Source organism: Lycorma delicatula, chromosome 2, assembly GCF_047948215.1.
Source record: "Lycorma delicatula isolate Av1 chromosome 2, ASM4794821v1, whole genome shotgun sequence".
Classification (NCBI taxonomy): Eukaryota; Metazoa; Arthropoda; class Insecta; order Hemiptera; family Fulgoridae; genus Lycorma; species Lycorma delicatula.
The window spans coordinates 23,288,139-23,304,082 of NC_134456.1; the positions used below are offsets into that span (position 1 = coordinate 23,288,139).

The 15,944-nt window shown below is 34.1% G+C and overlaps 1 protein-coding gene across 6 annotated transcripts in view; it reads left to right on the forward strand.

Moving 5' to 3' along the window:
• kis (chromodomain helicase DNA binding protein kismet) overlaps positions 1-15,539 on the forward strand; it is a 235,158-nt gene extending 219,619 nt beyond the window's left edge. For all 6 annotated transcript variants that reach the window (XM_075358465.1, XM_075358467.1, XM_075358469.1 and 3 more), the window contains 2 exons: positions 7,144-7,317; positions 11,046-15,539. In XM_075358465.1, coding sequence (XP_075214580.1) covers positions 7,144-7,317; positions 11,046-12,962 — 2,091 coding nt within the window. In that variant the 3' untranslated portion in view covers positions 12,963-15,539. The remainder of the gene's footprint in view (positions 1-7,143; positions 7,318-11,045) is intronic.
• The last annotated feature ends 405 nt before the right edge of the window (positions 15,540-15,944 follow it).

Here is a 15,944-nt window from a genome sequence, read left to right on the forward strand (position 1 = left end):
TCATTACCAGTCACTATTTGAAAAAGCATTTCATTGAGCACAAATTCCATAATCATTTAGATGAATAGTCACAATTTTCTGTTACAAAGACTGTGAACATACAGGAAATTTAACTCTTAAGTTCATCTAACTTGAAATGCCAATTCTCTTTACTTTTGTCAATCTCCTCTTTGAGCTGTTCAGTAATGAGAGTAGGGTGTCCTGACTGTTACTGATCACAAACAGATCCTCTTCCTGTTGTAAATAAATGACACTTTTTCCTTATGTTTCCTATATATGGCAGTAATTTGATGATGAATTTTCACAGAATGAAATGACTTTTGCAATTAACAAAAAAAAATATGACCGATCGTACCTCACAGTCTGTGGGATTTTCAATTATTTTTATTCATTATAAAGTCTCAAAAACCGTGTTTTATGGTGCAGCTACAAAATTTCAGTCAGTGCTAGAACAACTGATACCAGCTGGCCTTGACCCATTGTGAGTGAAGCTATGCAGATGCAATGCACAAATAATTCTTACATTCTGGATGATCATATATATTGGACTTTTTTATACAAATTGATTTTTAAGGCAAAAATGTAGATTTCACTGTAGGATAAGAATTTTAGTTCAGAAAAAAATATGTTAATTCTTTTAAATCAGATTTGTTTCATAACAAAAAAAAAAATTGATTTAATGGGGAGGGAGAGGAGCTACATGTAGAAACTGAATTGTTTAGTTTAGATTCAGATATTAAATTTTGATTACACTCAAATACAATTGCATATTAATTTATATATATATATATTCATAATAAATTTGTATATACAAACAAATATCCTTGAAGTAAGATATTTTTAGAAGTGTTTGTTATTTAAAAAATACTTAAGGTAAAGAACCTCATCTAAAAGAAAAAAAATTATGTAAACATGGAAATCAGATGAGTTTTTTCAAAAATTTTTGTTATTGATTTTGTCAACGTCTTTACATTCACTATGCAATTCATTTTAATTAGTTTTTACCTGATATACAAAAGTTTTTATATGTATGAGATTTGAAAATTTTATTCCCACACTGAAAAAAACCAACAAAAAAACATACATTAACAAAGTTAGTGTTACTTACTTTCAAAGTTCCCTTTTCCATTTATATACTGGTTTAGACTGTGTTCCAATTTCCAGAAATGCCCTTAGAACTGCAGAATACTCCTAAGTACTTAATTATGTTGTGCTAATTATCAATATCAAAAAATCTTCTTTGTATTTGCATGGTCTTTTGGGAACACCCAAACAAGTGAATAAGCATAATAACCTAACAATTTAATTTATGGCCAGAAACTCATAATGAGAATTGCCATCATGGTATGGGGTATTATAATGACAGATATACTTGTCAGGCCACAATTCTGGTTTGTTTCTCCAAACAAACTTTGCAAACGTTTGGTCATTAATTACACATTAATCTCTTGTTTGACTATATCAAATCCTACACTTTAACATTTATACTTGTTATATTTGGCTGTTTTCTTCCAGGTTTATCATTCATATTTCACCCACCTTTGAATCTGTTATGCCACCAATTTTTTTTTGTTTTCAGAGCAGCCACACCGCCATAAATGCCCTTATTGGACAAGCCTTATGCAAGAAGCATTAGTTAAAATATGTAATTGCGATTACAACCATGTTATCACAATCTACTCTGAGAATTAAATTGTCACTTTTCATATACTGCATGTGGTAGATGGCTTCAGTAGCATTTTCTAATTTTTCTCGGCCTACCTTTTTATCCCCACTACAAGATTTATATGTTCCTAGATTCAATTGCAAATCAGTTACTGCCCTAATTCTTGCTCTTTTAATGTCAAATGAAATGTCACTCTCCACAAGAATAATTTACAAAAAAGTGTTATATTTCCATTTAAAATTTTTTCTTAATTAAATTAACAACAGTACTTTATTTCATTTCTTTGCATCATTACATTATTTTCCCATGGTATGCTCATTAGCCCCCCATATTATTATTATTTATTTCTTTAACAAAAAGAATGTAATCAATTTTTGTGTAACTGGGTAAGGAATACTCTGTGGTATTTTTACACATTTTAACTAATTCCTGACTTGCCTCACTAGAAGCATTCATTAGATAGCTATTGTCAAAACAAAAACAGTCATGTATAAACTATTGTGCAATCTTTCCTCACAGAAGTAGCTGCTTTACTTATTTACCAGTTGGCCTCACTGTCATGGCTGATCCAAATCCTATATAGTTCCTACCTAGGAAAAGGAAAAAAAATTGTGGAAGAAAAGAATAATTTTCCCTCAGGGACTTCCAGCTGTGAAAACATTATTATCAGGGCTTTGAACATAGCGGTGGGGGGGGGGGGGACCGGAAGCGTTACAGGGCGGGTGTCTTCCCCTACGGGGTTGGGATGTGAAAACATTACCGTGAGTTTTAGCACCATCTCGGCGATGGTAGTTTTATGTGATAAAAGTAAATGTGACGCAGAATTCTGCGATGGAGCTGAGTGGGAATAGGAGGTCTGTCCTCCTCTCCCTGGTAGACTAGACCGGAGTCCATAGGTGTAACCAAACTAGGGGTTTGAACTATAAAGTTAAGTTCACTAAGGGAACTAGGAATAAATTCTGTCGTTGCTAACAACATTTCTTGTAGTATGTTTATTTACTGAATTTGCCTCGATTATTATGAGACATTTACTCACTGATAGCTTATTTAAATCTAGAACTAGGCGCGGGGTTTGCACTTCCACAACCTCAGTTAGCTAGTTCAGAGGGCAATAAAGTAGAACAGTCAAGATATTTGAAAGAAGCTTACAGCGAAGGCAAAGGCTGAGTCATAATTTACTGATGTAAATGTCTACCAAAGGCATTTACATTGGTGGCATCCCAACAAGGGGTCTGGCTTTGCAACCACCTTATTAAGGAGTGGTGGCTTGCTATTGGCTGATTGTTTTTGTTGGCTGTTTATGTTAGTCTTGTTTACATTGCTTTGTAAACCTTAATATTTTCTAAAATGATATTTTTTTTCTTTTGTAAATGTCAGATACTGAGGAGAAGAGAGTGGGTAGGCCCAGCCTATTATGGTGGTTGGGCTTAGCAGCTCCTTCGCCTCTGTTGGGAAGGATGAGTCTAGACCTGTGATCTCAGGGACCTTGGACTGGTGGGGTCATGAATATTATTAATGAATTTAACTTGGTGGCTGGGAAGATCACAGGGGTGGTTGCATTAGTCCAAGTCTTCGAGGAGAGGTATGCAAAATTGATGCAATTCCTTGAAAACCCAAAGACTACCTTGTCAACAGTGAGGAGACAGGTTCCACCCATAATTAAGGATTTTAAGTCAATTGTTGTTGCTCTGGCTAGTGGATACAAAAATTTCGCTACTAAACCTATTATTATTGGGTTAGGGAAGTTGTGGTGAAGGAGATTGTTTCCGTCCCCATTCCAGTTCTACTGCCAGTGTGGTCTCAGCAGAAGAGTTAAACTGAGATGTTGAACGAGAAAAGGGAGGCCAGTCTTTCCTGAAAACAGCTGGAGGTTGTATTCATCAGTTTTAAGGAAGGTGTAACTGAGAAAACTAGTAAAGAAATGAAGGACGAATTTCAGGTCATAAAAGGTTGAGCCTGAAAATTCATGACGTACGTGAAAGAAAAAAGGGGTTTGAGGGGTTCATCACCGATGACAAGGAGATTATTAAGTTTTTCTGAATCCCTTGAGGTCGGTAAAACCAACATGAAAATCTCCCCACAGAGGAAGAGGCATCCCAGAGTTATTGTTTATGACATCAATCGGCATTTGTCTAAGAAGAAATTAATGGTTCTCTTAAGAGAGTAAAATACGCAGATGACTGAAGTGGCCTTTAAGGCCAGATGTGATTATTATTTAAATCAGGTAGGCGTGAGGTTGAGTGCTACTGTGGCATGTTTGAAGTTAGTCCTGACCTTTTCAAAAGCTTCGTTTTAGAAGGCAGATTGTTCATTGGTTTCTTTTCATGCAAGGTCAAAGAGTATTTAGATGTTCAACAGTGTTTCAACTGCTACGAGTATGGACATAAGGAAAAGTTTTGTAACAAGTCTGTGTCAGTGTGTTCTCATTGTGGGGATGAGGGACATAAACAAGATTAGTGTCCCAAGGTGTTGAAGGATCCGAATTGTACTAATTGTAAATGGCTTCAGAAGGATTCCAAGCATTCTCTGAATAGTAAAGACTGTGGTTGTTAATCAGAGGGCTGCCCACAGAGTCCTTATATAGTTCAGAGTGAGCTTTGTGAGATTACTCTATATGTAGAGGGTTGGATGTTGTTTTATTGCAGCATCCATTTTGGTGTCTGGTGAACTGCCAGGTTTCTTCTCAGTTTGGAAGAGATTCTATTGTGGCTCTGAAAGCACGTATACTGTTGTGTGCAGAAGGGAAATAGATTGTGTCTTCATTTGACAACTCTCAAATAGTCATCATGTTGTCCGTGTGGATATTCAGAACTTGCATCTATACGTTGCAAGTTGAATATACAGACCCTGCTGTTCGCCATCTTTGAGGTCTGGAATAAATTCCTATGATTCTTTGGTATCACTCCAATTCTTATTGGTGCGGATGTAAATGCTAAATCCTTATTTTGGCATAGCGGTTTTACTGATTATGGTGGTGAATTAATAGAGGGCTTTTTAGCCCAATATGATTTACAGGTATTTAATGTACTTGGTAAGTTGCCCACCTATGCAGGTGTGGGATATGGGCATCGACTGTTTGGTGGGACAAACATCAATGTCACCATTGGTAGGTTATTCCTGCCAATATTTGTGATTGGAAGGTGGTGGATGATTGCTTGAGCGATCATTGATTGATTGTTTATGAGATTGTTGGAAGTTCAAGTGAGTGCTATCGATATAACGTTCCAGTTCAGCGGGGTTGTTTCCTGTATAGGCATGCGGACTGGAGGAAATTTGTTGACTTTCAGCCAGACTTTGGGGGTCTGGAATCTTTGGATTTGGAGAACCAGACAGAGTTTGTCGGTGACTTTCATCAATGCCGCCAAGTGCTTGATTCCCCGCAGAGAGAGGCTTGCTTCTCTCGACCTAAGGTGTAGGAAATTGTCAGCTTTGAAACAGGCTGTCTGTCACTTAAGGAGAACGTTTCTGCATGAGAGTGATCCTGAGTGATGAGCAGTCTTTGTAGCTGAATATAGGGATCATACATCACAGTTTTTTCATAAGGTTCGTATGGTGATGGGTTTTGTCAAGCTGCGGTTTTATCAACATAATATGACATTCAGCCCAGAGAAGACCACAATGATGCTCCTCAAAGGCTGTTTGGCAGTGAGTTGGCAAGTCTGTGTTTTGATAGCAGGCCAGTGCATAAAATATGTTCAGGTTCAAAAGTACCACAGGGTGTTTCTGGATGAGAAAATGCAATTTAAGAAGCACCTTCAATATGTCACAAGAGTAGGCCTGTAGTGCTTCTTTGGTATTCGAAGTGTGGTCACTCTTGATTGGGATCTTAACTTTAAGACCATGAGTATCCTGTATAAGGACATGTACAAAGCAGTTAAGCTATATGCAGCGCCAGTTTGGTTGGATAGGCTAAAATTCAAAAGCCATCAGGATGTATTGTTGAGGGCCCCACTGCTCATATTTTTAACTGTAGCGGTTGGCTACTGCACGATTTCACTGGAGGCAATCTTGGTGATTGCGAACGTGAAACCAATAGATTTGCTTGCATCAGAGAGGCAGCTATCTTATGTTGGCAAGAGTCTTATGTTGCCAAGAAGTTAGATGAGTTAACTTCTGAAAAATTCAGGAAATTGAATATCATGGCAGTGCTTAGTGGCAGGCCAGATGGGATGGGGCAGTGGGCGGACGTTATACGCATGGTCTCGTTCCAGATGTTGTTAGTTTGTAGGGCAACTCCTGGGTAAACCTGAACAAGTGCGTGACGCAATATCTTTCAGGGCATGGCGCTTTTAGGGACAGGCTACAGTGGTTCAGCATGGTTGACTCAGAATGTGCCCATAATGTGGACAGTTTGATAACGTTCAAGTTATCTAACACAACTCGAAGTGCACATCAACTTCAAGTATAAGTTGATGAGCACAGACACCATTTGTCAGCTTGATATTATCGGACCAGTCTTAGATCTCCTGTTAATTGGTAAAATCGGGCTGAATGGGTCATAGAGGAGAAATTCATAAATTACTTGGCAAAAGAAAGGATTGCTAGGGGATGGATGTTTATGACAGCCAATGGGTCATAGGCGTGCCACTTGGGCTTTCTCGCTGTTTGTTTTTGTTGTTTTGTATTCATGGTTTATGTTTGTTCTCGTATTCTTTGTTACTGCATGTTGAACTCAACCCTTTACTTTTCGAGGGTAGGTAGTGGATTTCAGTTCCTTACTTTTTTTATTCAGTCTTATTTGAGACTTAGTTCAGATATGTTTTGTTTACTTTTCTTGAGGGTTCTTAATATAGTAGTACACTAATGGTAATGTCACATGTGGTATTCACATCAGTAGTATCCTGGCTGAGAGATGCCTTTCGCTGAGGTTTTGAAGATGCCCTCCAGTAAAGCCCATAAGGGCTAGTTACAGAGGGAGTGACTTTGTGACCAAAACTGCCACATGTAGGATGTCTTCCCCTATGGGGTCAGGATGTGGAAACATTAGCTATCATGGTTACTGATTTGCCCAGAACCAAGAAGAAGCACTCTTCACTCGTTTTTCTGTTATCATGATATTTGTTTTATAGCATGCTTTTTGTACTGTACATTTATTAAATTTTGCTTATTTTCAGTATCTATTTTGTGATTCATTATTTAACAATAAATTGATAATGAATCAATATGTGATAACAAACATTAGTTTTTATATTGCTAAGGTAATTAAAAAGTAAGCTGCACATTAGCTGAAGGTAAAATATAATAATTTTTTTTTTTGCAAGATAATTTTACAAATTAGTTGACAGTTTTATATTACGGTAAAAGTTTAACAATTGATGTTGACCTTTTTTTTGGCTAAACATGCATAACTCCACCATGCTCATTTTGATTTTATTTTTCAATTAGTCATCATCATTGCGTAGCTTGAAAAACTTATAATTTCTGTCAGATTTCAAGTAATTAAAATTTCTCAGTCAATTGTTTCTTATTAATTACAGGTTAACAAGTGGCTAGCAGAACAAACATCATTAATGCCTGAACAACCTCTTTGTGCTGATTTTTTGTCAGCACCACGAAGACGCCGACCCCGAGTCGATCCCACTTTATTAGATTGGAAAAAGCTTACGGGTGAAGAAAATGTTTCTGTCATTAATCGAATCACTGGGAAGAAGGTTAGCTTATTGCATTAATGCAACATTCATTAAGTTATAATAGTTGTACAAAAACAAGTAAAAGTTGATTATAGAGACATTTAGGTCAATACTGTTTAAGATAAAAAAAATGGAAATTTTTTTCTTTAAAAAAAACTTTACCACTTTACACACATTAATTTTTCTATCTGTATCGAGGTGATGCCTAGTTACCCCATAGTCTCAAAGATGCAAAATTTGGTTAACCTAACTTCTGTGCTCTTTGTACAATAACATTTGTTACATATGGATTCTAAATAAAAATTGTTTATGTATTTTCTTTTATTAACTCCTTGTTTCTGTGCCAGAAGCATGAGAAAGTTATTTCTAGTTCTCGAAACCAGTATATTTTGAAAAGGATAAAATTAAATTGTATGTAAAAAGGTGCTTGCCTTATTTCCTTATTTGGGAATTTAAAACTATTAATCCACTGATCTAGAAGCCAGCAAACCTACTTACTAGTCAGTTGTCCCATCTTACTCATCCAATTAAAAACAGTCCTACCTCATTTAAAAATAAAATGTCAAAAATAGTTACGAATGCATGCATGCAATTATTGTTCTTTAACTTCTGTCATTTAGAGAAATAGAAGAATTGTAGAATAATGAATTGATGTCAGGAATAATAAAAATCAAGTAGGTAGTACAAGATCTGGCAGCTCATTTCTGCAGGTATCTGTTTTTTAATGAGACTCAATTTAATTGAATGATTAATAAAATCTAATAATTGTTGCCAGGTTCCTTAGCAAAAATTATCAGCAATTACCTTTAATTAAATATATTGTAATTAATTTATTTAAATGCATTGTGATTATATATTTTTTTTAAATTAATTACATGTTTGAAAGCAAATGATGTGAAGAATTTAAAAAAAAATGGTTGCCAGCTCTCAGTCAGCTGCCAGGTGTAAATAGGTATGTTATTTATTATTTACTTTCCTCGTGTTTTTCAAAAAAAATATATACTAAATTGAAATTTAGTTTTTTCTTTACACAATAACAGATGGTTTCCTTTAAAAAAAAAATGGTCACAAGTAGTTTTTGCCATTATTTGAACTAATTATACTTCAGCCTGGATGAGTGTGAACATGAGAAAGGAATGTGCGCGCACTGCTTCAAGTTGTAAACAAGAACACAGCATGACTGTTAACACATATAGTATGTTTATTTTGTTTTTCAATTAAAGACTTCTTTTTTGTGCCACGTTAGTGAAAAATTAATTCATTTTATATAGAAAAAGCAATAGTTTTTAAAACTGTATTAAAAAAAAAAATTACTGTCCATTGATATTTTACAGATAAAAGGACTTCAATATTCATTGAACATTCAATAGTAAATTTTTTCAACAAAACATGATTCCTTTTTCCCAGGAAAAATATTCTTTATACTTAAAAATCATTGCTTCACAGGTGAAAAATTAAAAAAAAAACATTATTACTTTAACTATACCACATTGTGTCCTTGTTTACACATGAAGCAGCACGCGAATTCCTTCTCTCTCATTAACACTCATTCAGACCAAAAGTAATTAGTTCAAATAATGGCACCCACTATTTGCAATCATTTTTTTACAGGCAACCATGTGTTGTCATGTACAGAAAAAATTTAATTTGATTTTAAAATATAATTTTTTTTGAAAAATAAGCTTAAATAATTAACAATAACATACCTGTTTACACCTGGCAACTTTGATGTTGCAACTGTCTGAGAGTTGGCAACCTTTTTTTTTTTAACATTCTTCACGACATTTTATTTCAAATGACCCTTAATTCACTTAAAAGAATATAGCTGCAATTCGTTAAAATAAATAAATTACAATATACGAGGGTAAGTCAATTATTATCCACAATGTAGTTATAAATTTTATTGCAATACAAATAGGAAACTTTCGTGTACATCATTTTTCATTATAGTCCCCTTGCATTTCAACGCACTTGGTCCATTGTTGCAGAAGCTTCCTGATGCCCTCATAAAAGAGGGTTTTTGATTGAGCTGCAAGCCAGGAATGCACTGCTTCTTTCACTGTTTTGTCCCAAGATAAATCAACAGCCCCTTAATGCCTCTTTGAGTGGACCAAACAAGTGGTAGTCAGAAGGGGCAAGATCAGGACTATACTGAGGATGAGCCAGTACTTCAAAGTTGAGTTTCTAGAGCATTTCAGCAGTGTGGGCAGCAGTAAGTGGACGGGCATTGACATGCAACAATGCAACACCTTTCGACAGCAGTCCTCGGCATTTGCTTCGAATTGCAGGCTTCAGCTTGACAGTAAGCATCTCACTGTAACGCGCACTGTTTATTGTTGTGCCCCTTTCCTCATAATGTTCTAGTGCTGGGTCTTGTGAGTCACAAAAAACCGTAAGCATCAGTTTTCCTGCGGATGGTTGGGCCTTGAACTTTTTTGCAGGGCGAATTTGGATGTTTCCATTCCATACTTGCCATTTACTCTCCGGCTCGTAATGATGGATCCATGTTTCGTCACCAGTGATGATTCTGTCTAAGAAGATGTCCCTTTCGTTACCATAGCGATCCAAATGTTTTTGACAGTTGTTCGTCCAACTGTGTGAGTTGTTTTCGAACCTGTCTTGCACAAATTTTATGAAACCCAAGTCTGTTATGGATGATTTCGTAGGCAGAACCATGAATAATTTGCAGACGATGTGCCACTTCATCAATAGTTCGTCTGTCTATGAAAACCATGTCACGTGCACGCTTAATGTTTTCCTCGTTTGTGGCAGTAAACGGTCGTTCGGCTCCTTCGTCGTGTGTGTAACACTTGTGCAACCATTTTTTAATTTTTCAATCCATTTTTCAATCCATTGCGGCAACACACTGTTCCCATACTGTATCGAAAGTCTTCAATGAATTTCAATCCCTGATACACCTTCCGACCACATAAAACAGATCACTGAATGTAAAGGTAATTGCGGCTGATTTTTGCTAGGCAACCCAGCAGTAATATATTAAATTATCATTAATCATTCATTTAAACAGTTTCATTAAAAAAAAAACAAAAAAAAACAGATACATGCAGAGATCAACTGCCAGATCTTAACCTAACAATCAAACAAGAACTTCACTGATTAAACATAGTTTTTTTTTTAGCTTTATTCACAAAGCTTTATTATTGAACTTCAGTTGATTAGTATAGGAATTGTATATTTTTAAAACTTAATTTAGAAAAATATTTTACTAAAAATCTTTATTTTCTGCCTTATAACAGAAAAAACTTATTTTGTATAAAGGTTGTCAACTGTTAAAATCATAAAAGATTGTCATCACAAACCATTAAATGTGCAGAATCCCACTGCAGTTCGTAGGTGTAAGGCAATATTAATTTCATAGTATCAATGTGTTAAATAAATAATAAGGTATTTTAAGGTATATTATGTTAATTAATAAGGTGTTAAATTCATAGCTGCGATCTGTTACAAATTCATATTAAATAAACCTCGTCTCGTAAATAAAGCCAGTTACTGAAATTCCCTCTTTTTCTCCAATAGGAATGTGGAAAAGGTTTAAGTGAAATGATTGTAGGAGAGAATCAAAGTTTAATTTTTCTTTGCGGAAAATGTTTATATTGTCTGTAATGTTTCCTTTAACACAGAATTTTAATTTGTTATTAGTAGTAATGTTATTTATATTAATTAAACTTGAGGAATTTCATCATAAATTTTATTGATTAAATTAAAGAATTTCTTTCTTACTGTTACAGTTGACTGGATCCAAAGCTCCTCAGTTAAAGAGATTAGCCCAATGGCTATTGGAAAATCCAATGTTTGATGTGGATCCTAAATGGGCTGAGCTTGTAAAAGAAAGAGGGAATTTACCTCATGATTTACAGAAAAGGTTACCACAATCAGACCGGAAGAAAGGCCCTGGACGACCTCCATTGTTGTCAAGTCCACCATCTGCCACTTCCAGTCAAGCTTCTCCTTTGCCTACATCTAATCTGCCTTTCCCTTCTCTAGCATCAGCTGGTTTAGGAGCCATAAATCCTTCTACATTACTCTCTGGATTGTCACTTGGAGGATTTGATCCTAAAAATAATCCTCTTCTTTTGCCATTTGGTGGAATGCCAAACATGAGTGCACTCAGTGGAATGGGTGGACTTGGAAATATAAATCTTACAAATTCTCTTTTCGCTAATTTGGCTGGACTGGGATTACCTAATTTAGCTGGAATGGATGGTGTTGAAAGTTCTTCATCTAGCACTAGTCCAGGTACTTCAAAAGCAAATAAAACTCGTAAATCTGAAAGTTCACCTTCCAGTAAAAATACTCCAGTGTCTTCAGCTGCTTCCAATTTACCATCATCTCTGCCATTTTTCTTCCCAAATCCAAGTCTTTTATACACTCCACTAGGATTGGGCGGTTTAAATCCATTTTCTTTACAACCAGGATCTATGTCATCTGCCTATGATAGCCTTGCCTTGCTTAATGGAGGACTCGGTGTAAGTTCAGCATCACAAGCTGCTGGGCGACCGCACAAATCAACAGCAACTACTACTAGTACTGTGAATGCTCCTATTACAGCTACTCCAACTGCTTCTACCTCTACAAGTAGTAGCCGTAGTGCATCTACAGTAACGTCCACAGCAAATCCACGACAGCAGCGATCACAGTTCATGTTGCCACACGATACACATCTATTAGAAACATTGGCAAGGTCTCAAGCAGCTCAAAGACCAAGCCCTCGAACCAGAGATGCTGTCGACAGTCTTCGCAATCTAATGTCAGGTATGCCTCCTTTTACAGGTAAAACTAGAGAACAGGAAATGAAGGAAGCATTAGAAACTTTAAGCAAGAGTTCTGCTGAGTTATTAGCAAGGATGCCAGCTCAAGAAGAGCGTGGCGTAAAGCGAAGTAGAGAAGAATCTCCATTTATTGCTGCTGTTGATCTGGCTAATGCTAAGAAATCACAGAGTCCACCACCGCAAAAAAAAATGAAGGAATCTCCTATACCTTCTCCTACAAACTCAGTTAAGAAAACTGATGAATCTGCAACCTCCATTGCTGCTGGAATTGATTTAAGCAGCCATTCTAGTTCGACACCTACACCCACTCCAACAGCAACACCTACTCTGGCTGCAACCCCTACATCTTTAGAAGAGAGAGCAAAATCACCGCTGCTGCAACCACAGCCTCAAACACAACCTCAGGCTCCATCTCAAACTCCTAAAGAACAAAAGCAGGTGACTCCTGAACCTGTTGAAACCAAATGTATTTCAATAGAAAGAATTCCCAGCCCAGAACCTGTTGCAGAAAATTCCATTACACCAATGGAAACTGAAAAAGTAAAACTGGTTGAGGAGGAGATAGAAAGTGATACAAAAGAAAGAAACTGCCATGAACTGAATGATACAACCGATATGGATTCATTACCCCTCTCCACTTTGGCTAAATCATCATCGACTAATGTAGAGTGCACTGAAAATTCAGAGGAGAGTAGTAATGGAAGCAAAGGTGGAAGAAGACGACAAAGAAATAAGAAAAGTCCGGGTGATGTAGTGGAACGTAAGGTGCTAAGGAGTAGTGCAGGGCGAGCTGCTGCTGCTGCAGCTGCCAGGGCTCGAGCACAGCAACAAAGCCAGCCCGATGCAACCTCCAGTGCTGAGACACATTCCAACTAGTGATCACAGTACGAACTATTTGCTGATGGCATTGTTGTTTTCCTTCAATAAGTATAATAATTTTTTTAGCCATTTCTGCTTTACTTTGTTAGTCTTGTAGATTTATTATCCATAGATTGTTATTAAAATTTTAAACAGATTAATTTTAATACTGCTGAAATAAGTTATGTTCAGAAATGTAATATTGTCATATGAGTGGAAGCAGCATTTTAACTTGTTGATTTTCTTATTTTTACAATATGCAGTGCATTAATATTTTTAAAAAACAGTGACAATAGTCTGTCAGAATTTTAATTTACAATGTATTAATGATCCATTTTCTTATAGAATACACTAAACCATCCCCTGAAATAGCTTATTTCAGAGGAATATATAAAGTTTTAGATATGTAATACAATCATCTCTTATTATTTCAAGACTATTTTACTGTTAAAAATTGTATTCTTTTACTTATTTTTATGTGTAAATAGTAAAGACTTCATAAAGTTCTTGAAAATAGGTTACTTTTTTTCTGAAAATATTAGGATAACCTCAGTGCTGTCAGTTGTGAGAACATAGTTGTGAGTGAAGTTGATGTGCAAAGTGTTTGTATATTTATGTTTATTTTATGTATGTATAATATAAATTATATTCTTATAGTTTTAACTGTGATACATTCGCCGTCAATCGACCTCGTATAGTGTTTTTTCTTTTTGTATTTTTTCTATTTTTATTTAACTTAACATTATATTTCATGATGTTGATGTGTGTTATTATTGTGTTTTTTTTTTTAAATATATATATATATATATATATATGAGTTGTAATGTTAAAATATCCTTTTTGCCCCTCCCCCAGTTTGTGTGTTCATAGTCAAGATATTTAATTTGGTTTTTTTTCTTTTAAGTATTTAATTAACTAAGTGGTGTTAGGTTTTTTACAAAAAGAAATAAAGGCAAGTGTGGTCACAGTATTGATGTTATATTATGTTGTTATTTATATATATTTTTTATACTATAGTTGTTTTTTATTTATTCTTTTTTTTTATTATTGACCAGTATTTTTTTATAATTAATTTTACTGCACTTTAAAAAAGTAGACAGTGGTGGCCTGTAATGAATTACAATAAATATTTGTGTATATTTGTGTTTATTTACAATTAATTCTTCAGTTTATGGCAGCTGCTACTATATTAAGTTTATTAGAAAATGAACCAATAATATAAAAGAAAAAAATTAACAATTAATTATATTTAAAAGAAATATCCTTATTGTAAATAGCTGTTATCATGCTTATTATCTTATTAATTTTTAGCTTAATTGAGATATACCATTAAAATGTGTAAAATTTGTAAAGTGGTATTATTATTACTATTCTCCAAAACAGTTATTTATAATAAAAGTTAATATTGAAACAGAATTAGTAATAAATATAAAAATTAAAAAAAAATTTTATATATTAAAAAAAGTAATTATAAAAAGTAAACCATGCATTAGTTCCCCCTTCAGATAATATTTACGATTATTATTATTATTATTATTATTATTATTATTATTACTATTACGTAAGTAGAACATTTTTTGTATATAAAGATAGAAAAGATTAAAAAAATTAAATTAATCATTTTGATTTTAAAATTATGTACTAAAGTGTTGTTCGTTTTTAGATAATAAGGTTTAAAGGAAAGACTGTCTGAATGTTACAGAAAAAATCTTAATAAACTAATTTTTGGCAGTATAAGATTATTGCATTTATGAATAATAAAAAAAAGCAAACAAAAAACAAAATGTAGTATTTGTGCACGATATATTTAATTATCATTTTCATGATATTTTAGTGTGTGTGTGTGTGTGCATATATATTTATATATATATATACATTGCATCACACAGGCAGGATTTAATTAATGGTTAAAAGTATGTAATTAATTTTTAATAGTATTATTATGATTATGTGAAACTGAACAAATTATTATATTAATACTTAACCATCTGGTTTCTTACATAAACGCTTGGTTTAAGGTAAAAGTATATTTATGTCCTTTTGTATTTGAAAGTAATTAATATATAAATATAGTTATATCAGTTATGAAAAAGAAAAATTAAGAAAACAAATAAAATCTTTGCGATAATTTATACTGTATGAAAATATTGTACAACATTAGGAAGTGTTCTAATAATAATGAGCATTTTTTAAGCAAATAATATTAAATGCTGAAGTATTATTAAGTATTATTATTGTTACATTTATCCAATTGGAATTTTTTTTGTTTCCCTCCTGCTATTTCTTTCTGTGACCAAGTGTCTATTACATTTTACAGCATTATTATTACAAGTAAAAATGTAGATCATTTCTTTATTTCATTCAAACTGTATTACATTACTGTAATACATTATATATTATGTACAATGACTTCTGATTTATCATTACAGCCGGATAATACATAAATACATAATGGTGATTGTGATCTGTAGAAGTGTTAGAAAAATCCTTTTATTGTAAAAGAAAAAGCATGTTTTTATTCTTTTGTCACGTTTAGATTGTGTATATATATGATAATAACTGTCTTTAAATAAAAAAAAGTTATTATGTTACTTGTGAATGTGTTACTTTTACTTTTAATTTGAGCCATTGTTTACTTAGATAAATATTTTTAAGAGAAGTGCAAGATCTGGCTTTACCCATTGACAGCTTGGCCATTAAATTGGATTTTTGTGCAACTCTTCTGTAGGAAGCGAGTCTCCAGGCAGTACCAGTTGCCTCCCTAATTTGATGTATTGAAATTTTGAACATGGTCTTTTAAAAAAGGTGTTCTGTATCTAATCTAGGAATTAGTAAAAAATGAAATGTTAGAAATTATTACCTTGTACTCCCTGGCATCCTATATCACTGACTTGCCTGAAATTAAGTATTGTTATATTCATATAGTTCTCAATAATTTCAAAGGAGCAATTACTCCTTTTCCTGCTTAGCTCTCTCTTGTCCTCCACAATTAACAAAGAT